General features: G+C 44.4%; 1 protein-coding gene across 2 annotated transcripts in view; it reads left to right on the top strand.

Annotated features, from left to right (window-relative positions):
* The window catches only part of MAPKBP1 (mitogen-activated protein kinase binding protein 1), a 51,905-nt gene that overhangs the window by 5,754 nt on the left and 23,520 nt on the right, over positions 1-22,631 (top strand). For both annotated transcript variants that reach the window (XM_033435741.2, XM_033435739.2), the window contains exon 3: positions 18,385-18,476. In XM_033435741.2, the coding sequence (XP_033291632.1) occupies positions 18,385-18,476 (92 nt within the window). The remainder of the gene's footprint in view (positions 1-18,384; positions 18,477-22,631) is intronic.

Genomic DNA, 22,631 nt, shown 5'->3' with positions numbered 1-22,631 from the left:
TCTAAAATAGCTCAGCCTCTTCAGGCTTTAAGTTGTCTTGCAAAGCCTGCCCTCATCCATTTGGCCTCACTTATTTCAGAGTCTAACAGTACTGCTGCTTTCCAAGTTTCTTTTCCCTCTCTCAGCTTGTAATTTAGGGCAAGTTTCCCCTTTTGGATCTGTTTGAGTCACTGTCTTCTTTCTTGCTAGTATTTTGACTGTCTTTGGGGCCATTGGTATTTCTCTGACTTCACTTCTCTCTTCTGTTTGTTATCTGTATGTTTTCATTTCTTGACTAATGAAAAAACATTCATAGAAATGAGGCTTCAGCCTGACCTCTATAACCTCTCTGTCAACCCCCTGAGTCTCAAGTTGGACTTGTGGCTGTTATCACTGCCTCTTTGTTTGGAAAACAGTCTAGGGCTTGAAATTTGGGACTATGTTTATTCAAACTAAGCTTCTCTGGGAACATGGTCTGTCCCACTGTTGTTCTCAGAGTATCTGTTGGTTTTTACTTCATGTCCAGACTGCCCTGTTGGTAGGAAAAAAAGCTACAGTGTTTTCAGTAGGATTTGTTATATTATGAATCACATTCCCACTGCTACAAGCTAAGCCTCTCCTCTGGGCTCTGTTGTTTAATGCAGGACGGGGCCAGGTTTCTGTCAGCTTTCTTTCACATCAGTTCTCAGTAGAGGTGTGGAGTGAGAGCTGCCCATCTGTTTGGAAGTTTACTGAATCAAATCCACATTGTGGATTTTACTTTAACTTCTGTTACCTCTTTTTAAAAAATGGGGGGTAGGAGGAGGGCAAGAAATAAAGTGAGTGTGGCAGACAGATTGGGCAGTGTAGATCTTTAGGGTTGGTATTTTTGGTTGTTCAGATTTTCCAAATCTTGGTTTCCTTCCTCCTAACTGTTGTATCAGCAATATCACAGTGCTTCTTAATTGGCCACAGCATTTTCCTCTGGTTTTGAAGGATGCTTACAGAAGAATGAGTTCATATTATGGATATCTCCTCTTAGACTTCTAGGGAGTGAATTCCACCCTCTCTCATTTTATCACAGAGAATGTTTGTAATGCTCTATGTGTTGTTTCCCTAGTCTATAAAACAGTCTCTTTTTAGGTTAGATTTTAAAATTTATACACTTTATTTCCCCCCCTAAACCTGGAATGGAGCTAAAGATACTTTCCCTTCCCTGCCCTTTCATTCATAGTTGAGATTTAAATGTAGTGGGAGATCTTGGAACAACACTTTGTGAGACCACGTGGCTGTTTTATTTTGTTTTTTTCCCCACTTTGTCACATTCTCTTTTGGAGGAATCCTGAGAAGAAATTCCTCAGGTTCTTCTGGGTTTGAACATAGCTTCTCACTTGTGCTGAGCTCACTAAGTTTCTGACTTCCCGTCATACCTCTCCTCTGTCTTTGCTTTCTTTGTTCCTTTAGTGGTGCTTCTGGTCGTTTCCCCGTGAGTTCAGCTGACCCATTAAAGGTGCTTGCACTTAAAAACGAAACTTAAAAAAATTGTGAAATATAACGGACATTGAAAAGTTTATGAAATATAATAATATAACCTTGTATTGTGAATAATTATAAAATGATTGCTCACATAACCACCACCCAAGTCAAGAAATAGAACACTGCCAAGTTTCTGAAGGATGTGATGCTAATGGTGTCATTAAGGTGAGATGAGATTTTTGTCTTATGTAATTAAGATGATTTTATTGTTAAAAATTAAAATACTCAAGGACTTGATCTTGACTATTTGTCCTTTTCAAGTTTCTTCTTCTCTATCCATTATAGATTTGTGCTATTCAACATTTCCAGGTAGTATGCTTATTGGAACCACCCCTTTCCAGCCTTTGTTGTCAGTGCTTCCTGTCTTTATCTTACAATAATAATACTAGAAATAATATTTGTAGTGGTAATAATGACTAACATTTATTGAGTTTTTTGCTGTGTACTGTGCTTAAGCATGTACGTATATTATCTCATTTAAGTTTCACACCACCCTACTATAAATACTATTACTATCCCCATTTCATAAATAAGGAAACTGATGCTCAGAGAGGTGGTTATATAGCCAGTAGATGACTGAGCTGGGATTCAAATCTTGGCTATCTTAACTCCAAAGCCTGCTCTTAATCTTTATCCTGTACTCCTCCCAGGGAGTCTTCATGTGCAAAACATGACACTGAGCACAGAAGTATGCCCAGTATTGCTATAGCCAAGAGTCACGTCTGCGATCAGCTTGGAAAAGGGCAGTACCTTAAAAAATATACTTTCCCCCCAATATTCCCCATAAAAGTTAATTTAGTGAACTTCTTAGAACGTTATTTTAGAACCATCATTCAGTAACCCTTGTCCCTTGCATCCTTGCTCCTCTTCCCACTCCCAACTCCAGATTTCATGAACTGTATCCCAACTTCTCATTCTATGATACCGTTAGGAACTGTACAGCTCGTGGTTCTGTGGGTACGTGAATGTCAAGTTGACAGGGCACAGCTGTGTGGTTCCAGATGACCATAAGCCACAAGCAGTTACTGCTTCTCTCTTGGAGTTGGAGTGAGGTGGGGGAGTGAAGTGGAGACCAACAGATGCCTCGGTTGTTTTTGTGTGTGGGTATCATGAGGCTTTAAACTGTTCTGCTCTTAGTTGGCGGTTGATTGTGTAGCTCACACTCCTGACTGCTTGTTAGTGCCACCTACCCCAAATCTCTCCTTCTTCATCCCCATTCTCCACCTCTTTGTTACCTCTGTGGCTGTCCCTACGCACAACTGACCTTATCTTTGAAGCTGTGGAGAGTCACTGAGTTGAAATGCCTGTTTTCTGTGAAAGAAGCTGGATCTAAAATACCCTGTGCCAGGGCTGACCTGGATGATGACAGTTGGGGCTCAGGGAACATGAAAATGAGGTCATTTGCCCACCTGACTCTGTTTGGCTGGGTGGGCTCCGGGGTTGCTAAGTTCCTTGAGCAAGTGCCTTGCCTCACCTGATCTCAAACTTGTATTATTTTGATTTATTTCCTGAAATAGGCAACAGTGATAACATTATGGTTGCAAAAGCGTGGGATCTTAATGCATGCTTTCCTGCAGCTGCCCCAGTTAGTCCTGAGGAGAGGAAGCCCCAAGCTAGTTTGTGATCATGGGGGAGGAGCTCGGAGCATGCTCAGAACTCTTGACTCTTGCCATCACTCAGCTACTGCCTAGAGAAAAGCAAGCAGCTGCTTGTCAGGACTAAACATGCAATGGGCAGGCTGCAGGCTTGCCTCTGGTACCCTGACACTATTGGTCAGCTTCTATTTGGGAAAGCACAGTATCTTTGTACACCATGATGGTTTTCGTATGGCCTAATGACCTGCTGCTGACTTTTCTGAACATGCCCTTTCTCCTTATGCTGTCCTTCCTTCCCCAGGCTGCTTTGGTCTCCCTTTGGAGGCCTCCACAGCAGCTGTGGTAGAGACTTTCCCTCATAGTTGGCTGGTGAACAGGGCTTCTCTGAGTTGAGGTGTAGACAGATTAGTGGGTGGGGGCAAGAGGCCAGTGGTCCTGTTAAAATGCAGACTGAGATTCAGACCCACCCCGAGACTCTGCATTACTACCAGGCTCCCAAGTGACGCCCATGCTGCTCTTCCTTGGGCCATACTTTAAGTAGCCATGCTGATTGTGTGTGTGTGTGTGTGTGTGTGTGTGTGTAGTGGGGGCTGGTGGGACAGCTTCCTCACTTCTGAGGGAACTGGATTCTCTCTCATTTGTAAAATTGGAATACTGATGGCTTTCTCCCAGGGCTGTTGTGAGGATTCAATGAGATTTAATGAATGTGAAAGCACATTGTAAGATCTAAATAAGTTTACAGCTATTAAGGGGTTTCTAATATTATCAGGGTCCACAGATTTCTAGAATATCCAGGAATTTTCTTCTAATTTGCTGGCAAGATTTTATTCCTTCAAGTTTCCATTTGTGAGAAGTCCTTTTTTTGCAGGTTCAACCTCTTCTGTTCCAACACTGAATCATCCTCCCTGTGCAGCTTTTTATTGTGACCTATCTTCAGCCCCTTTTTCTTGCCAATATTAACTTGTATCAACTATACTTTAACTACTGACCAAAAGAAAGATTTAGCAAATATTCTTTTTGATACTAACTACTGTGTAATTTATTTCAGGGCTATGGATATGATTTTAGGGAATTAAAAAAGGCAAGCTAGTGAACCAGGAGTGGGGGGAGTCCTAATTTACTGTGTCTGATTGGAAATCACTGGAGTAGTAAGCATGCTTTTTTGTTTTGTTTTGTTTTGTTTGCGGTACGCGGGCCTCTCACTGTTGTGGCCTCTCCTGTTGCGGAGCACAGGCTCAGCGACCATGGCTCATGGGCCCAGCTGCTCCGTGGCATGTGGGATCTTCCCGGACCGGGGCACGAACCCGTGTCCCCTGCATCGGCAGGCGGACTCTCAACCACTGCGCCACCAGGGAAGCCCAGTAAGCATGCTTCTTAACAGCAGTAGCTTCTGTAGAAATAAATATAACTTTTTTCTTCTTTTGGGGCTAATTCATTTATACTGGGAAATAATTTGGGAAGTGAATTAGTCTTAGAGCTTCCTTTCAGACTAAGAATTTAAAGGCAGAGTGAAACGCATTAATTTTATGACCCATTGTTTTATGTTTCTAATGTTTGGATGAGAGTGAAATATTCTATTTAAATAATTTTTCCTTAAAGAAAATATATGAAGATGTGGGGAAACAAGTGCACTCATACCCTTCTGCTGTTAGTGAAAGCAGACATTGATCTAACCTTTTTAGAGGACAACTTGGTAATATCCATTAGAAGAAAAATTTACATATTCATATCTTTTGATTTAACAGTTATAATTCTGGGATTTTATTCTATGCAAACACTTAACACCACACAAAAGTGTATATAACTGAATTTTTCTGTTGTTGGGGAGCGTTATTCACAGTAGTGAAATCTTTGAAGTAATCCAAGTAACCATCAATGGGAGATTGGTGTACATCCATAAATGAAATACCTTGTACTGGTTGAAAAGAATGAGTTCAATCTATATATACTGATATGAGAGAGTATACAAGATCTATTAAGTGACAAAAAGCAAACTGTATAACAGTTTTTATGTTAATGATTATTTATATTTTGTTAAAACATGTATGTTAGTATATGCATAGAAAAAATTGTGAGGCTATAAATACCAAACTGTTGTTAAAATTGGTTACCTCAGGGAGGGATAGTAGATTATGGTGGACATTCACTATCTACATTTCTATATTTCTGTAATGTTGGAATTTTTTACGATGAGTGTGTGTTATTTTTGTAAGTAGAAAAAAAATAGTAAAGATAAAAGTCTCTCCAATTTAAACGTGTATTTCATATTTAAATCTAAAATGTTTAAATTTAAAAATCTGTATACTCATTTTATTAAAGAAGTTGTGTACAAATGTTGGAAAATATATCTGGTATAATAAACTTTGTTTTTTTAGTAATAATAGGACATAAAAATATTTTCTCACAAATTCATCATTAAGTTCTTGAATTTGAAATAATTCATTTCTTTTTTAAAAAAAATATTTATTTATTTAGGCTGTGCCGGGTCTTAGTTGCGGCACGTAAGATCTTCGTTGCTGCATGCGGGCTCTTTAGTTGCGGCATGAGGAATCTTTAGTTGCGGCATGCATGTGGGATTCTAGTTCCCCGACCAGGGATCGAACCTGGGCCCCCTGCATTGGGAGTGTGGAGTCTTAGCCACTGGACCACCAGGGAAGTCCCGAGATAATTCATTTCTGATACTCAAAAATATTTCCTTGGTTAGCTTTGGTAAATAAAATGTCTTTTTATACTTTCTGAAGTACATGTGCTTTCTGAAAAGAGTTTTTTACACCATATAGAGAAACATAAAGAAGAAAACAGGTCATTCATAATTCTAACATCCAGAATAACTACTTATAGCTCCATTCATTTCTGATTAAAAAGGACAGGTAAAGCTCTTTTTAAATAATAGTATTGTTACTTTTATTAAACAAAAATTATCTCAATCTTTTTGGACTTACTCGTTAATTATAATTTAAGTCAGATTTATGAAGAGCCATGCCATGCATGTATTTACTAAAGTCAGGGGTAAAACTGTTTGGTTTGTAATCATGCAAGGCACATGGATTATTCCATTCAGACCTTCACCAATCTTTCTGGAAAGGCATCAGAATCCTGCTTCCTGCTCCAGCTTCTAGGTTTGGCTATGATAGATGGAGAATTCTCTAGGAGGTTAAAGAATTTACTAAGTAAGATGCACCAAAGAATAGTCACAAATATTTTTAAAGTATTAAAAAAGGATTCAACAAATATACTGTATTAAACATTGTGCGCTGTGCTATAAGCATAGAGTTGTATGAGATACAGCCTCTGCCTTACAGGAGATTATAGAGTAGCAGGAGAGATAAGACAGATCCTTAAAGAACTTCTGTACAAGGTACTAAGTAACACATGCCGTGTGAATGATGAAAATTAAGTGCTGCTGTAAGAATTCCAAGGAGGGAGGAGTCACTTCTGGCCAGGTTGATCACAGAAAGAATCATAGGGGATGTGATATTTGAGCTGGTTCTTGAAGGAAGGGGTAGGGTTTCAGTATGGGATGGTGGAAGGGAAGGGCATTCCAGGCAGAAGAATATAAACAAAAGCCCCAGAGCTCCTTTCCAGAATAATGAATAATCCAGATTGACAAAAGCACATCATTCATATGGTGAGTAGAAGGAAATAGAATTAGAAGAATGATAGGGCCCATTGACAGATGGATGCTAGGCTAAGACATTTATAATTTATTTAGTTGGCATTAAGGAGCCATTGAAAGTTTTTGAGCAGGTGAGGGACATGATCATAGCTGTACTATGGAAAGATTATTCTAATGGGTTGGGGAGGGGAGGGCAGGGTCTACAGTAAGGAGCTTGATTAGAAAGCCATTGCTGTATCCAGGAATATGGTGCCAAAGGCCTCAACCAGGGTGTTGGCGTTAGGAATGGAAAGGAAATGAGAATTTTATAGAGAATAACACATTGAAGAGAACTTCCTTCTTCTAGGAGAGTCTCATGGAACAAGTTGGCATGATTGCAGGAACACTGAGAGTCTGCTCCACTCCCCTTTTCCCAGAACACACATTCGCTTTGCACACTTAGTCCAGATAAGGAACAGTTAGTATTCTCCCTGGTTACGAAGTTTGGAAACCAAGAGATTAAGAAAACTCAGGCATGTAGAGGGGAAGAATTAGACCTTTCTTGATGGTCAGATTTTTAGGTCATAAAGCTTTGTTTGTGGTTTTGGTCTTGGTATAGCAAGGACTGACCTTAGAGAGGAAAAAAATTTTTTTTCCTCTATTCTGGTTGCTTAAATTGAGATGTCTCCTATCCTTGCCTTTCTGATAACTGGAAGAGAAAGGGAGGGTAGGAGTACCTGCTTTATACCAGGCACTGTGTTATTCAAGCTGCTGTTTGGACTTGGGTGCCCGCTGTTGGCTGTATTATAATTGAGTCCTTTGGCTAGAGGCCTCTCATTGGCTCCCTTCTGGTTTGAGGTCTGATGCCATCCTTACCTCTTCCTCCATCTGCACATGAAATCATAATCCCCTGCTTCTAACACTGTAGTTTTAGTTGCCTTGGAAATGGGTGTCAGCTGTCTGTGTTGACTGTAGGTTCTAATGCCAGCTGGATGTGAGCATGCTCTGACCAGGTGGGGTACTCTGACATTGGAAGACCCTCTGTTACTCTTTCTCTGCAACCATCTCTGTGAGGAGAGGTCAGAACACATTTTTAGACCCATTTAAGCTACTGATAAGACCTGCTACTTTTTAAAAAACATTAACGCTAGGAGGAGAGAACCCTGTTGCCCCTCTACTTCATCCTGTGCCCTTTGCCTTCTACCTTGGTTCTCAGACCTGTCCCTGATGCCTCCATGATGGCTTGGTGACTTCCCTGTGTGCTCTTTCAGAAACTGCAACATTCTGGTGGTTTTGGAGAACCTGAACTCCCTCCTTGGTCACCATGGTTTCTGGAACCAGACAGACTTAGGTTTGAATCCTGGTTCTTCCACTGACTACTTACTTGACTCCTTCATAACTAAAATGGAAATAATACTAGTCCTTTATAAAGTTGTCAAGAGTATTCAATGAGATGGTCTTACAAAGCGTTTAGCACAGTTCTTGGCGCAGAGTACACATTCAATAAATGGTATCTATTATGGCTGTAGATCCTCTCTCTGCCCAAGACCTTTTGCAGCCCATGGGTGTGGGTATTCTTGTAAGAATACTCAGAGCATTGTTTTCTCCCTAGTCCCAGGAGGGGTTGAAATTTGGAAATAAAAAGGCAAAATGCTTTAATTGAATAGTTCCCCACCTGATTAATCACTAGAACCACCTGGAGAGCTTTTGCCTCTCACTGTTGTGGCCTCTCCCATTGCGGAGCACAGGCTCCGGACGCGCAGGCTCAGCAGCCATGGCTCACGGGCCCAGCCGCTCTGCGGCATGTGGGAGATCCCGGGGCCCTGGACTGGGGCACGAACCCATGTCCCCTGCATCGGCAGGCGGACTCTCAACCACTGCGCCACCAGGGAAGCCCAGGAGAGCTTTAATATGCAGATTCTTGAAGCCCGCTCCATAGCTGTTGATCAAGAATCTTGCAGAGGCAGGGGATGGGTATAGGGTAGGGACTGCTATCTGAAAAAAACTTGTTAAGTCCTCTGAGTAATTCTATTGATCAGCCAGAATTGGGAACCTCTGTTCTCTAGTCTCCAGGGGCTTATGCTAAAGGATCTCTAAGGTCACCTCTTCCCAAGCAGTGGCAGACTCACCTTCCTTAGAAGCTAAGGCTATTTTAATCTCAGCACAGCAGAATTGGCTCAACTCCAACAAATCTTGATCCCTAGTGAGGGAACTTGGTTTTTCTGTCATACTGGAAGTTATTTGTTTCTGAGAGACTTCATGGTATAGAAAGTAGAACCACAAATCAGCCCCAGAAACCAGGAGCAGAGTAGAGAGGCAAGGTCTGTTCTACAGTTTTGGAGTGGCCATTGTGTCTCTTCCTGCCTCTGACCAGATGGCACTTTGGTCTCTGAAGGAGCAGGAGTGAGTGAGCTTGGGCATGATACCCGCTTCCCCCTCCCCCCTCCCAGGGCTGGTCACTGGGTCTCTGCCCAGCTGGCTAAGTCTCTGCACAAAGCCTCCTGGCCTTGGCTTCCTCTGTGGCTTTTGCATAAGTGGCAGTTCTCAGAATCTGGTGGAGGATCTGCTTTGTGAGATTAGAGTGTAGTGTGTGGGCAAGAGACAGGCATAGTTATTCTTAACCTGCAGGAAGGGAGGGAAAGGCAGAGGGGGCTCTGCCTCGGACAGGTCTGTGACATGCTTGTTTATACAAATAGCAAACCCATAGTTTGGCTGGAATGACTTATAACTCAGGTATTTATAACTTGTATTGAGTGGGATTAAGAAGTAGAGAAGGGGAGAAGGGGGAAGAAAGAAATTGGTGGCAACAAAACATGGCAACCAAAACAGAGATCGGCTTCCTCCCAGTTGCTGAGGTTTCTTTACCAGTTTGAGGTCAGCTAAATCCTAGATGACCCTGGCCTTTTGTGGCTCTGGCCCCTTAGTTTTCTCTCTCGAGGGAGCAGCTGCTTTCTTGCCACTGCAGACTCCCTGTAATAGTCCCTCGCACTAAGAAAGCAAGAACAGATTCGAATCGTGTATGCTGTGGGCTCAACAAGAAACCCTTCTCTAGCAGTGCTGTTGTCTTGTGTGTGTGTTGGCTCCACACACTGGATCTCTCATTGGCTGGTGCCTCTCCTCTAGCTTGTGGGCTGGTCAGATCTAGGGACTGGAGAGAGAGGTACCAGAAGAGTTTAGAAGGCCTTGCTTAGAGTTCCTGAGATCATGTGTTTAGGGGGTTGGGACTGCTGGGGACCCTGTGCTATGTTGCAGATGGCTTTGGACTCTGGAGAGTCCATTTCTTGCTTCTTCACTTCTTTTTAGCACTTACATTAACTACCCCATCCTTCTGGGAACTCTCCTCTTCACAGGCTTCCTGGTTCTCCTTCTCCCTTTCTAACTGCCTGAGCCCTCATCTTCTCCATACTCTAAAAATAGCTACAGCCCCATTTCTGTCCTCAGCCTCACTCTCTCTTCCCTCTGTCTTCTGCCTCATTGTACTTTCAGTGGTGGTTTTCACCTCCTTGTGAATAATTCTTTTTTTAAAAAAATGTTTTATTTATTTTTATTATTGTTTTGGCTGCATCAGGTCTTGTTGCGGCACGCAGGATCTTTCATTGTGGTGCGCAGGCTTCTCTCTAGTTGTGGCGCACGGGCTTCAGAGTGCGTGGGCTCAGTAGTTGCGGCACGCGGGCTCCCTAGTTGCGGCACGCAGGCTCTCAGGTTGTGGTGCGCAGGCTCAGTAGCTGCGGCGTGCAGGCTTAGTTGCCCCGTGGTATGTGGGGTCTTAGTTCCCCAACCAGAGATCGAACCCATGTCCCCTGCATTGGAAGATGGACTCTTAACCACTGGACCACCAAGGAAGTTCTGTGAATAATTCTTTTTCTTTCCATAGATTTTTAAAAATTTATTTATTTTATTATTTATTTTATTTTTGGCTGTGTTGGGTATTCATTTGCTGCACTCGGGCTTTTCTCTAGTTGCGGAGAGCGGGGGGCACTGCTCTTCGTTGTGCACGGGCTTCTCATTGCTGCGGCTTCTCTTGTTGTGGAGCACGGGCTCTAGGCGCGTGGGCTTCAGTAGTCGTGGCACGTGGGCTCAGTAGTTGTGGCTCATGGGCTCTAGAGTGCAGGCTCAGTAGTGGTGGCACCCTGGCTTAGTTGCTCCGCGGCATGTGGGATCTTCCCGGACCAGGGCTCAAGCCCATGTCCCCTGCATTGGCAGGCGGATTCTTAACCACTGTGCCACCAGGGAAGCCCCCGTGAATAATTCTTTTTTTTTTTTTTTTAATGTTGTTTTTTTTTTTGCAGTACGTGGGCCTCTCACTGTTGTGGCCTCTCCCGTTGCGGAGCACAGGCTCCCGACGCGCAGGCTCAGCGGCCATAGCTCATGGGCCCGGCCGCTCCGCGGCATGTGGGATCTTCCCGGACCGGGGCACGAACCCGTGTCCCCTGCATCGGCAGGCGGACTCTCAACCACTGCGCCACCAGGGAAGCCCCTGTGAATAATTCTTAAATATCTATTTCTAGTCCTCACCTCTCTCCCAAGCATCAATTCCATGTGTATGTTGCTAAGTTGAATGTTCTGTGGTTCCTACTAAATATTCCTGAAGCGACTTAGATTCAACATGTCTAAAACCAACATCATCGGTTCCCATCCTTTCCCCCTTTGTCCAGACCCAGGTCCTCTTCCTGATCATGGCAGCATTTCTTTTCATAGCACCTCCTTGTTCCCTATCTCTGAAGTTCAAAATTTGAGTCTTCTTTTTCCTCCAGAGTTGTACGGTGCCCCATCTTGCCAATTCTATTTGCTTTGTCACTTTTTTCTTTGTCATTATTTCTTTTCTACTCTCACTATCTTCATGCTGGTCTAGATCCTTATTACCTCTCACCTGAACTGTTGTAATAGCCTCCTAATTGGGCTCCCTGCCTGTGCTATGGGTCTTATGTACATCATCACCAAACATAGCTTTGATTGTGTCCCTGGTTCGAAACCCTTCAGTAGCTTCCCAGAGCCTCCAGATGACCCCACTTAGTTTGGCAATCAAGGCCCTTCCCGGTCTGGTTATAGTCTACCTCTCCTGACCTAAGTCTCCTACAAAAGATCCTTGCTTTCACTGTTGCTCACCTACTCTGTTGTTTCCTTCTGTCGAACTCATTCATGCAACTTCTTCTACTGAGAATTCCTTTCTCTGTATTTCCATCTGTCAAAATTCTATCCTCACTGCAAGGACCAGGCCACATTCCATCTAGTCTTCCAGAAAAGCTTCATTGTTTCCCTTTCCTTATCCTGTTCAGAAATCATCTCTCTTTCTCCTTTTTGAGCACTTTATATCTTTCTTATGACCCTCATCACATACTGGATTACTTTGTAGTATGTCATTCATCTTCCCTAATGGATTTTGAGGACCCCCATAGCATCCCAGTGACTTTCAAACATTTTTGAGAACAACTCACATTAAGGAATACACTTTACATTGTGACCCAGGGCGCACGCGCACACACACACACACACACACCCCCCCTGAAATAAAGTTTCACGTTCAGTACTTACCATTATTACTACATGCCATGAGATCTATTTTTTGTTCTATTTTAGTTATTCATAACCCATTAAATCAATTTCAAATCCCATTAATAGGCTGCAATCCGCGTGTTGGAAAATACTGTTCTATCTAGTATGAACGAGTAGTCCCATCTGTCGCCTCTGAGCCACCTGTTTTTTCCATCTACTTTAATGAGAGCCAGAAGAGCTCTTAAACAGTTGGCTTTATTCTTTCCTTCTCTCTTGGGAATAGGCTATTATGAAGTTATCCCTTTATCTCATTACAGTGAGGGATAATTTTGCTTTCCTTCTTTCTCTTAGGAGGATACAGTACTGCCCTGCCTAGTGCATGTTGGGAGGCGTGGGTATTCAAGCCTTCCTTTGCAGTGTGTCTGTAGTAATTCTGCCCTCCTGCAGCCTTGCTTCTGGGGAAAGATGACACTCTCTTTCAGGTTGGTGTAGGCTTTCCCCCATCTCAACACTCTCCACCTGTCCAAGGAAAAGCTGGGTCACAACTCGAGTGTTCTCCCTGCTTCTAGGCTGTGTTGCAGATGTGGAGGAGATCACTGCAGAGTACAAAGTGGGTACCCTCGTCTTAATTCTGAGTTTTCATTGTGCATGATGTTCCTAGAACTGTGGATGTATCAGGCTGCCAGCTGCCTGTAGCAGTTGTGTCCCAACTCACCAGCCAGAATCATTTACCTGGACTGGTGTGTCTTTTGGACTATATTTCATTGGCATTTGGGCCATGAGGATTTGGAACTGAAGTTCCTGTCAGAACTTGGGGCCCCATCCCTGACTTTGAGGACAGCTATTTTCTCATAGGGCCTCTTCCCTGCCTCATTTTCCTCAAATGATGCTTGAGGCCAGAACTCTCATACTAGTGGGCTTGCTTCCTTATGAAGAGAGATGCTGTAGTATACAGGAGGGGCTAGGTTATTGGTTGCCAAGGTGTAGTCACAAAATCCCTGGGGTCCCCAAAACCCTTTTAGGTGATCTCTGCGATCCCCTCTTTTCCAATTACATATCCAAATGAGGCCAACTTTTTTTAATCTTCACCTAGAATAACATATCACAACAGATTGAATGCAGATGCAGTTATGAGAATCCAGCCGTTTTCTGTTAAGCCAGACATTAAAGAGATTTACGAAAATGTTAAACAGTGCCACTCTTCTCACTAAATATTTTTGGTTTTGTTTTGGAAACTAGAGTTACTTTTAATAAAAGTGTTAACATGTAATGGGTTTATTATTAGTTTTGAATGAATTAAATTTATTTAAGTATTTCCATTGTAATTTCTAATATAGTAAATATTGGTAGATATAACTTGTATAAATGAAAGCTCTTTGAGGTCCTTGATAAATTCTAAGAGTGTTAAGAAACCAAAGAGTGTAAGAGACCAAAAAGTGTGAAACTTGCTGGGCTAGGCCATGCGGTGGTAACAAATCACCTCAACAACTCCATAACTTAACGTATAGTTTATTTCTTGCTCATACTTTTGTTGCAGTGTGGGTCAGCGCGGGCGCTCTGTTCATCAGAGTTACTCAGGGACCCAGGCTGAGGGAGCCCTATCTCATCACCTGCTGCCACACTTAGCAGTCAGGAGAAGGGATGTGTGCAGTGGTCCTTGAAAACTTCTGCTGGAAGCAGCGTGTCAGAGCATCATAAACATGTGCAGCCTTATAAGCTCTTAAGTGAGAAACGTAAATCAAATAAAAACACAGATTCTTGAGCTCTCTGTACCCCTTCCCCTCACATTGCTGGGTCAACGAGTGTCAACGAAGTGGCTTTAGGAAAAAGAGAAGTCAGGGATGTGAACTATAGAAGGATGTTGCTCATGAGGTGCTGAGCCCCACACCACATCCTGGACCATATTTTTTCTCTCTTTTAAACATTTACTGTGCAATATTTAAGACATACAGTAAAGACATGTGGAATAATAGAGTGAACCATTGTGTGCCCACTGTCAGCTTAAGAAACAAAATGTTCCCTGTACCATTAACCTCCCTTTATGCTTGTCCTCATCTGGACATGGTCTTTCTGTCACAACCAGTTTTATTTCATTATTTTTTTTTTTGGCCACATAGCTTGAGGGGTCTTAGTTCCCTGACCAGGGATTGAACCTGGGCCACGGCAGTGAAAACGCCTAACCTCTGGACCTAAGAGTCCTAACCACTGAGCCGTCAGGGAATTCCCACACAACCAGTTTTAGATACTTCGTGGAGAGCAACTTTACTGGCTTGAAATACCCCAGTTTTCTTGTGCTTCCCATCTCTGTCCTTTCACTGTTCCTGAAGCCTCTGCCATGCATTCATTTATTCATCAAATATTTATCAAGTGCCCATTTTGTACCAGGCACTGTTTAAAGTGCTAGGGATGCATCAATGAGGGGTAACAACTTAGGCCTTGCCCTCAAGAAGCTCATATTCTGGTAGAGGAGACGGACAGTAAGTATGTGGACAAAGATATACTCAATGTTGGGTCACTCTCTGACTCTAAGTACAATGAAGAAAAATAAAGCAGGATAAGTTGGGTATAGAGTGATAGCAGTAAAGCCAGTCTGGAAAGCCTTCCCTGTGGAGAAGACCTTCGAGCAAAGACCTGAGTGGATTAGCTGTGTGAGTAGTTGAGGCAAGGGAGTTTTAGTGGGAGGAATAAAAAGCCTATGCAGAGGACCTGAAGCTAGAATCCACTTGAGGTGCTTCAGGCGCCAGGGTGGTTGAGGTGGAGTAAGTGAGGGCGAAGTGGAGGAAACGAGGTCAGAGAGGCAGCCAGAGGCCAGGTGACTTAGGGCCTTCTAAACCGGGGTGAAGAATCTGGATGGGGAGCCGTTGGAGACTTTTGAGCAGCATAATGACTTGATCTCCTATATTTCTTGAAAGAATCACTGTGGCCTGCCATGTTGAGAAAAAGAAAAGACTATATAGGAAGCAAGGCCTGAAGCAGAGGGAACACATGGAAGTTACAGCCATAGTCCAAGGGAGAGAGAAAAGTTGCTTGAGCTTAGCGGTGCGTTGGTAAATGTTTACATGCTCTCTGAGGGGGAAGAGGGGCCCTGATTTGTAGCGTTGTCTGATTTCATGGCGTAAGTGCTCCCACCATGGTGGTTTCAAACTACCAATGTGCTCTCATTGAATGTGGAGCTGGGAAAAGAGGTGCACAGTCAGCTGTCCTGAGCCAGCATGAGCCAGCTGCAGCACACCACTACTTGAACTTGGGCACTTTTAGCCCAGGGTGGGTTTGCGAGGGGGTGTCCAGGTTTGTCTCCATTTCTTAGGGTAGATGGAAGCTGTACCACCTTTTTGGAAAGAATATGGAGAGGGTTATGAAAGAGAGTCAGTTTATAAAGTCCATCGTGCAGGAGCCTTGCAGGACAAGCCTAGACATTGGAGGCCTTGCAGGAGTTCTGGACTCTCAGATCCTTTGAAAGTGGAGCTCAGCCCCAAACCTCCCTGCAGACAGGAAGCTGGTTTGAGTTAGAACATAAAATAAAACCCAGCTGATGCCCCTGAATGTTTTTCCCCTGCTCTTCCCCCTCCACAGAGTCAAAGGAAACTGCCTTTTTTTCCCTTGGATAGCTGCTCAGAAATCCAGAGGAAGCCAAAAACCGTAAATCCTTTGAAAATCGTCCAAGTTTTGAGCCCAGGCAAACTCCTGTCTGTGGGGTTTCCTAGCCCGGATGTCTGCTCCACTGTGGAGAGTCCTAGGAGGAAAGTGACAGACACAAAGATGCCAGGGACCAGAGATGAATCCCATGCCCAGTGAGGAGAGATGGTCCTTAGCAGGGTTTCTCAAACTGCAGCTGCCAGTCCACTTGTAGGTCATGAAGTCAATAAAGTGGGCCATGACCAGAATTATTTTTTTAATGAAATAGAATGTAATAGAAATTGGAGTTTATCACATGCAATGAGAGTAAGTATTTTTCTGTGAAACTTTTATTTCAGTTTTATGAGCATGTATGTTTATACTGGATCAAGGTATAAAATGTGTCTCTTACGATGGGTCGTGGTCAAAAACATTTGATAAACACTGGTCTTTCGGGTCTGAGTAACTCACATCTCCTTCCTGCTTTAGATTGCTGTTGAAAACTCCAAGCTAGTTCCAGAATTAATTCTCTGTGGAACTGGATCATCTACCCACAAAACACCTACCCAAATTCCTGTCAGAGAGAGAAGGCAAGCTGAGAACCCACAGACTGGTCTGATTCTTTGGGACCAAAGCTGAAGCATAAGGGAGGGATTGATGCAAATATGAATCCAAAGGATTTGCCTGAAATCAGATTAGCTTGAAGAGAATAGGAGTTGAGTTGGCCTTTTAGCTCAGTGCTTGCTTTGGTGACCTTTCTCATCTATGTGGGTAATGCTGGCCTCAGACTCCTCTTTCTCTCTTCTCTGCAGTAGGCAGTTGGTGCAGCAGGAATGTTCCTGAGTACCCCTCCCTCGGGGATAGCCAGAGGCACTGTGCCAGGATAGGGTGGGGTGCCCTGAACTGAGTATCTCCCGGACTTCCCCAGGGTTATTTTGTGCTCTCCAGTTAGTGTGCAGTGCTCAGCCCTTTCAGAAAGGTGAGTGGGTGCCGGAGAAGGGGGAGGGGGTCATTAAGCTGAGAAAAAGTATGGAAAGAGGCATAAGTTAGGGCAGAATATCAAGAATGTATAGAGTAGGCTAAAGTTAGTTTATCCCCCACTAGGTTTAGTGCCTCAGAAAGGCCCAAGGGTAGCTGGCAAGTTTGGTGCTTGCCAGGTGGTTGTGGGTAGGTGTGGTGCCCTGGAACTAAACTGCCTCTGTCAGTGAGTAGACACATGTTGGAATTCCTGGTCCACATCCCCAAGAAGCACAGAAGACTCTTGGGGACCTTCCAGGGTAATAGCTTTAACTACAACATCCCAGGGGACTTATTTTGGTCTCTGGCCACCTCAGGGCATTTCTTTCCAACCTAATTCAAACTAAAATGGTCCTTGGAGATTGGAATTTAAACAGGCCCTCTAGAAGCACTTGGAATTCTCCAGTTGGGAGAGTAAGAGAGAAGGAGAGATCCTAAAACTACTGTAATTGACTATGGGCTTCCCCTCTCTAGATACCGGCCTGGACTGGGAGCAGACCACAGGGCCACTGATACAAACACCCCTGAAGTGTTTCTGGTTCACATCGCCTTCGTAAGGCCCCCAAGACTCTCTTAGCAGAGTACACTCCAGCCTGTTTACATGGCCATCCTGCATTCAGAAGCCCCTCTGTCTTAGCCAATGAAGACCGAGGACATCCCTGAGGAGGGCCAGTGCAGGGAGTCCAGACAGTGCTAGAGGAGACTGGACCAGGAGTGACATGCAAGACATTTTATAGCAGTGGGTGAGGGAGTGACGAGGTTACAGGGCAGTCTGAATCTTACATGGGATCATCTAGCAGAAAGATCAGGGAACTAATTTGAGGTTAGTTCAATATGTCCCAGGGCCTGCAGACAGTGTGGGGTAACAACAGTGATGAAGAGAGTGATGGTGAATGTCTCCCATGGCCATGTCCTCTCAGAATCTCTGAGCACTTTACGTATGCTTCCCTTTCATCTCTGTGGGAGTTGTGGCTTAATAATAATAATTAGAGTACTCTGAGCGTCTGTGCTTTGCAAAACACAGCATTAAGCCATGTCTCTGCCTCCTAGGCTTCAAGTCTGTTTGAACTGGCAGACATCTGATGGAGGGGAAGAGTGTGATGGAATGCATAGATCAGGGATATTATGAGTCACCTAATTGTTACCTAACATTCTTCTGGCTCTTGGAGATCAGAGTGGCCTTTGTTTCATGCCTGCCAAGGTACGAAGATCAGTGACCTCTCCTGAGTCTCATAGACCCAAGAGGCCAGTCTGGGGACCCAAGACTTTATCTTGTAAATGAAGCCTTCCTGGATTGAGAGAGTTCTTGTCCCTCTGTGGCCATGAGCTGAGTTTTAACCATTTCATTTTCTTTTCCATGGGCCTAGCAGTTTGATCACTGTTAAAAGCTGGCGATGTGTACTGGCTTTTTCCCATGTGATCAGGGGGCCTATGGCCAGATCAGGACCTGGATAAGTCAGAAGACAGGGCCATCAGGAAACAGTCAGCGTGGCAGAAGGTCCCGGCTACCTTCAACTCCTCCTTCCCAGCCCCACTCCATCCATAACATAACACTTCTCTGTCTTGCTCCAACAGGTGACCTTGGAGAAGGTGCTTGGAATAACAGTGTCTGGAGGCAGAGGACTTGCCTGTGATCCCCGATCGGGTTTAGTTGCCTACCCAGCTGGGTAAGTGTCTTGGAAGTGGTCTTATTGCATGGAAGTTTATAGCTATGCTAAACCAGTTGGAGTGGGCAGGGGTTTTCTGGTATCTTCTGGGAGATACATCCAGGTTAATGTTTTGGTGCCATTTTTATAAATGACGTACGGGGCCACATAAAGGCTCTTTGTTGACTGTTGTCTGTGTTGCCATCCCGTCCTGCTTTTTGACCACCCACACCCACCCACGCATATAGATTCACACTTTGTATTCACGCAGCTCCCAACACCATCTTCAATATCTTTAAAGCTACCTTTTAGTCATTTTTATTTTATTTTTTAAATTTAAAAAAAATATTTTATACTGGAATATAGTCAATTTACAATGTTGTGTTAGTTTCAGGTGTATAGCAAAGTGGTTTAGTTATATATATATATATTCTTTTTCAGTTTCTTTCCCCATATAAGTTATTACAGTGTATTGAGTAGAGTTCCCTGTGCTATACAGTAGGTCCTTGTTGATTATCTATTTTATGTATAGTAGTGTGCGTATGTTAATCCCAACCTCCTAATCTATCCCTCCCCCACTTTTCCCCTTTGGTAACCGTAAATTGGTTTTCTAAGTCTGTGAGTCTGTTTCTGCTTTATAAACAAGTTCATTTGTATCATTTTTTAGGTTACATGTATAAGTCATGTCATATGATATTTGTCTTTCTCTGTCTGACTTACTTCACTTAGTATAATAATCTTTAGGTCCATCCATGTTGCTGCAAATGGCATTACTTCATTCCTTTAATGGCTATGTAATATTCCATTGTGTAATATATGCACACAGCTCCCAACACCATCTTCAGTATCTTTAATATCTACCTTTTAGTTGTTTTTAAAAACAGCTTTATTGAGATGTAAGTCACATACCACGCAACTCACCCACTTAATATGTACAATTCAGGGACTTCCCTGGTGGTCCAGTGGTTAAGACTTTGCCTACCAATGCAAGGGGTACGGGTTTGATCCCTGGTCGGGGAGCTAGGATCCCACGTGCCTCATGGCCCAAAATCCAAAACATAAAAAAAAAAAGAAGCAATATTGTAATATGTGCAATTCAGTGGTTTTTAGTGTATCCACAGAGTTGTGCAGCCATCACTACAATCAATTATAGAACATTTTCATCACCCCAAAAGGAAACCCCACACCCATTAACAGTCACTCTCTATTTCCCCCCAAGGCTCCCAGCTTTTAGGCAGCCACTAATCTATTTTCTGTCTCTATATATTTGCCTGTTCTGAACATTTTATATAAATGGAATCATATTTTTTGTGAGTGGCTTCTTTCACTTAGCATAGTGTTTTCAAGGTTCATACATGTCGTACTGGGTATCAGTACTTCATTCCTTTTTATGGCCGAGTAACATTCCATTGTATGGATATACCACATTTTCTCTGTTAATCAGTTGATGGGCATTCGGGTTTTTTCCACTTTTGGGCTGTTATGGATAATGCTTCTCAGAACATTTGACTACTCTTGTCACGTTGAGAGATGTCAGTGCCATGGAAGAGAGGAAGGGTTCCAGCGCTGGTGTTCTTCTTTCCCTTACAGCCTTTTCACTCCTCTGCTCCTACTGATGAGAAACCCCCAACCATAGTTGCTTGAAGCTTCTGCAGAAGTGTTTCTTGGAGGCTTGGAGCTTTTCCTGCTTCTGGTTCTCTTTCTCTGTCTGTTCTCTCTGGTTCCCTGTTCCTTGCTGCTGGGCACAGGAAAGTGAAAATGGGAAGGCCACTGCTCTGCCTCTTTCCCCACCATCAACTTGGGAATGCCGAGTTCCCTAGTGTGATTTTCCACAGCAACTCCTGTAGTTTTTGTATCAGATATATGATTTTTTTTTTAGTTTTATCATCCCTACCTTTATCAAGAACCTTTTCTGTGTCAGGCACTTTGTTAAGCACTTTACAGGAATTATTTTATTTAATACTCAGAGCAACCCTGTGAGGTTGGAACTGTTTTCATCCCATATTTTAGAGGAGGGAAACTAAGATTCAAAGAGGGTAAGCAGTTTGCTCTAGGTCACACAGCTAGCACGTGTCTGTATTGGGACTCCAACCCAAGAAGTCTGACTGCAGAGCTCTTACTCTGAAGTGGCACGAGGTGGAGGGAGACCAGTTTTGCTGCTTATTTTTAAAAGCTGCTTTTCCCCTAAGCTGTTCACCTGCTCTTCGAATGAGAAGAGCCAATTTACGGGCAGCTCAGTCTATGCCAGGGACCCTTCTGCCCCTAGGTTCTGGGGTCTGTCTCTTCTGAGTGGCCCTTTGGCATTTGACATCTGTGTTAGGGGACTGTGGGAGCTGCACTGACTTTACCCTGAAGAGGCTGAGCTGGCCTCCTTCTCCCCCTCCAGAAGCAAGCTGATGAATGATCTCTGTTGCTGGATACCCTGTGCAGTCTGCCTCCGGGGAATTCCACTCATGTCTGCCTCGGCCCCGCGAAAGCCAGGTTCCTTCTTGTTGGAGGTGGGACTGGGGCTGAATGTGGGACGGGCTGGAAAGGCATGGGCTGCTGCTCTGTGCGTGCTGAGTCCTGTGTCCCTGCTCTGGGGAGTGTGGAGCCCTGGTCCCTCTCTTCCCCATCCGCCCCAGACCCCAGCCAGGCCTGGCGCCTTTAAGGGTGTGTGCTTCTGTTTATGGGCATGTCCCAGCCTGGCGTTTGTGCCTTGGGGGTCATTATCCTTCCAGGTGGTGTACGGAAGCTTCCCTGCTGTCACCTCTAGTAGGTTTCCTGAGTGTGTTTGGCTTGGGCCAGCCCTGGGCAGTGCCCTGATCTACTTCCTGACCTTTTGATTTCCTAGAACTTGGAGTTCTCTCTTTGCAAATGGCCCTTTTCTGGGTGTTTTAGTTTTGCTCTGTGCTAGAGCTCCCTGATGTGCTTCTGTGGTATCTGGGGGCCACCAAAGTCAGTGTGAGCAAAGCAGGCTCTTTCCCTCCCCTCTGTCTCCCTTCTCTTCCTATCTGGTGATCCCAACCCCACCGCCCATCCCCCACTCTCTAGTTCCTACTTCGCTTGTTGCTCTAGGAGCAGTTCAGGTATCCTAGAAACAAGAAGAGAAACAAAGCTCAGAAAATTCTCCCAGAGGCCTAGAGGCAAATATCAAACCAAAACAAAGTTTTCTGAAAGGAAATGAAACAGCTCTGGGAGGGTGGGGTGGAGAAGGATGTGTGTCAGGCAGAGGTGGGTTGAAGTCTCTGGGTAGAGACCCCTCGGTTTTAGCACCTCCTGCATTTCTTCTCCAGAGCTCTCCCTTTGCTGTTGTTTTCCCACAGGAAGCCCACCCTCACCTGTCACATTTTAAGCCCCCTGCCCTAGGAGGCCAAGCTGGTCCCCAGATAGCTTTGAGGCACTCAGTTTAGTTGAACACCCATAATTGACTTGGGCCCCTTCCCTGGCTGGCTCGGTAGAGGGTTCAGGGCCTTTAGAGCCCAGCACAGCCCCTGTTGCCACTGTGGAGTCAGTGAGTTTGGAGAATGGGTTTCTCTTGACCCCTAATGCCAGGGTGCAGGGCCTGGCCTGAGCGCAGACCCCCTGTGCAGAGCAGCTACTGGCGTGAGAGGTGCCCTATGCAGCAGCCAAGAGGAGACCTCTTGGTGGTTTAAGCAGGGAGGAGGAGGGGAAACCCAGCTCTCCTGAGAAGGCCCTCCATTTACTCCGCGCATATTGGAATTTATGCTGAGATCCAGCTCCAAAGCTTTGGACTGCACGTGAAAGCACAGAGTCTCCTCCTGGACTGTGTTCTAGTGACATCTGAGCTGAAGGAGCATACAGCTCCCTTCTTCCTCTCTGTGGTAAACACTGTGTGGGGGGTTGCCAGGGAGTGTGTGGAGTGGTGGAGAGAGCGGGTGGACCTAAGGGAAGAGGATGCTTGGACTTGGTGCCCTGATGGCTGTGAATCACATGCAAGGGTTACTCGCAGGCACCAGTCCCCTCAGTGCCTTTTCTCCTGGTTTCCCTACAGAGCTCACACCTAAAACTGGGGCCCTGTAGTTCTTCCCCAAACAGCTTGTTCATCGATATAGTCATTCATTTGTTCGGCAGATACGTGTTGAAAATATACTTTGGACCAGGCACTGTTCCAGCCGCAGAATATATATATACAGCAGTGACTAAGACAGTGTCATTGCCTCTGTGGGGTTTAAG

This window comes from Orcinus orca, chromosome 2 (assembly GCF_937001465.1).
Source record: "Orcinus orca chromosome 2, mOrcOrc1.1, whole genome shotgun sequence".
Lineage (NCBI taxonomy): Eukaryota > Metazoa > Chordata > Mammalia > Artiodactyla > Delphinidae > Orcinus > Orcinus orca.
Note: the sequence above shows the minus strand (reverse complement) of the source record. Positions and strands in the feature narration are given on the sequence as shown.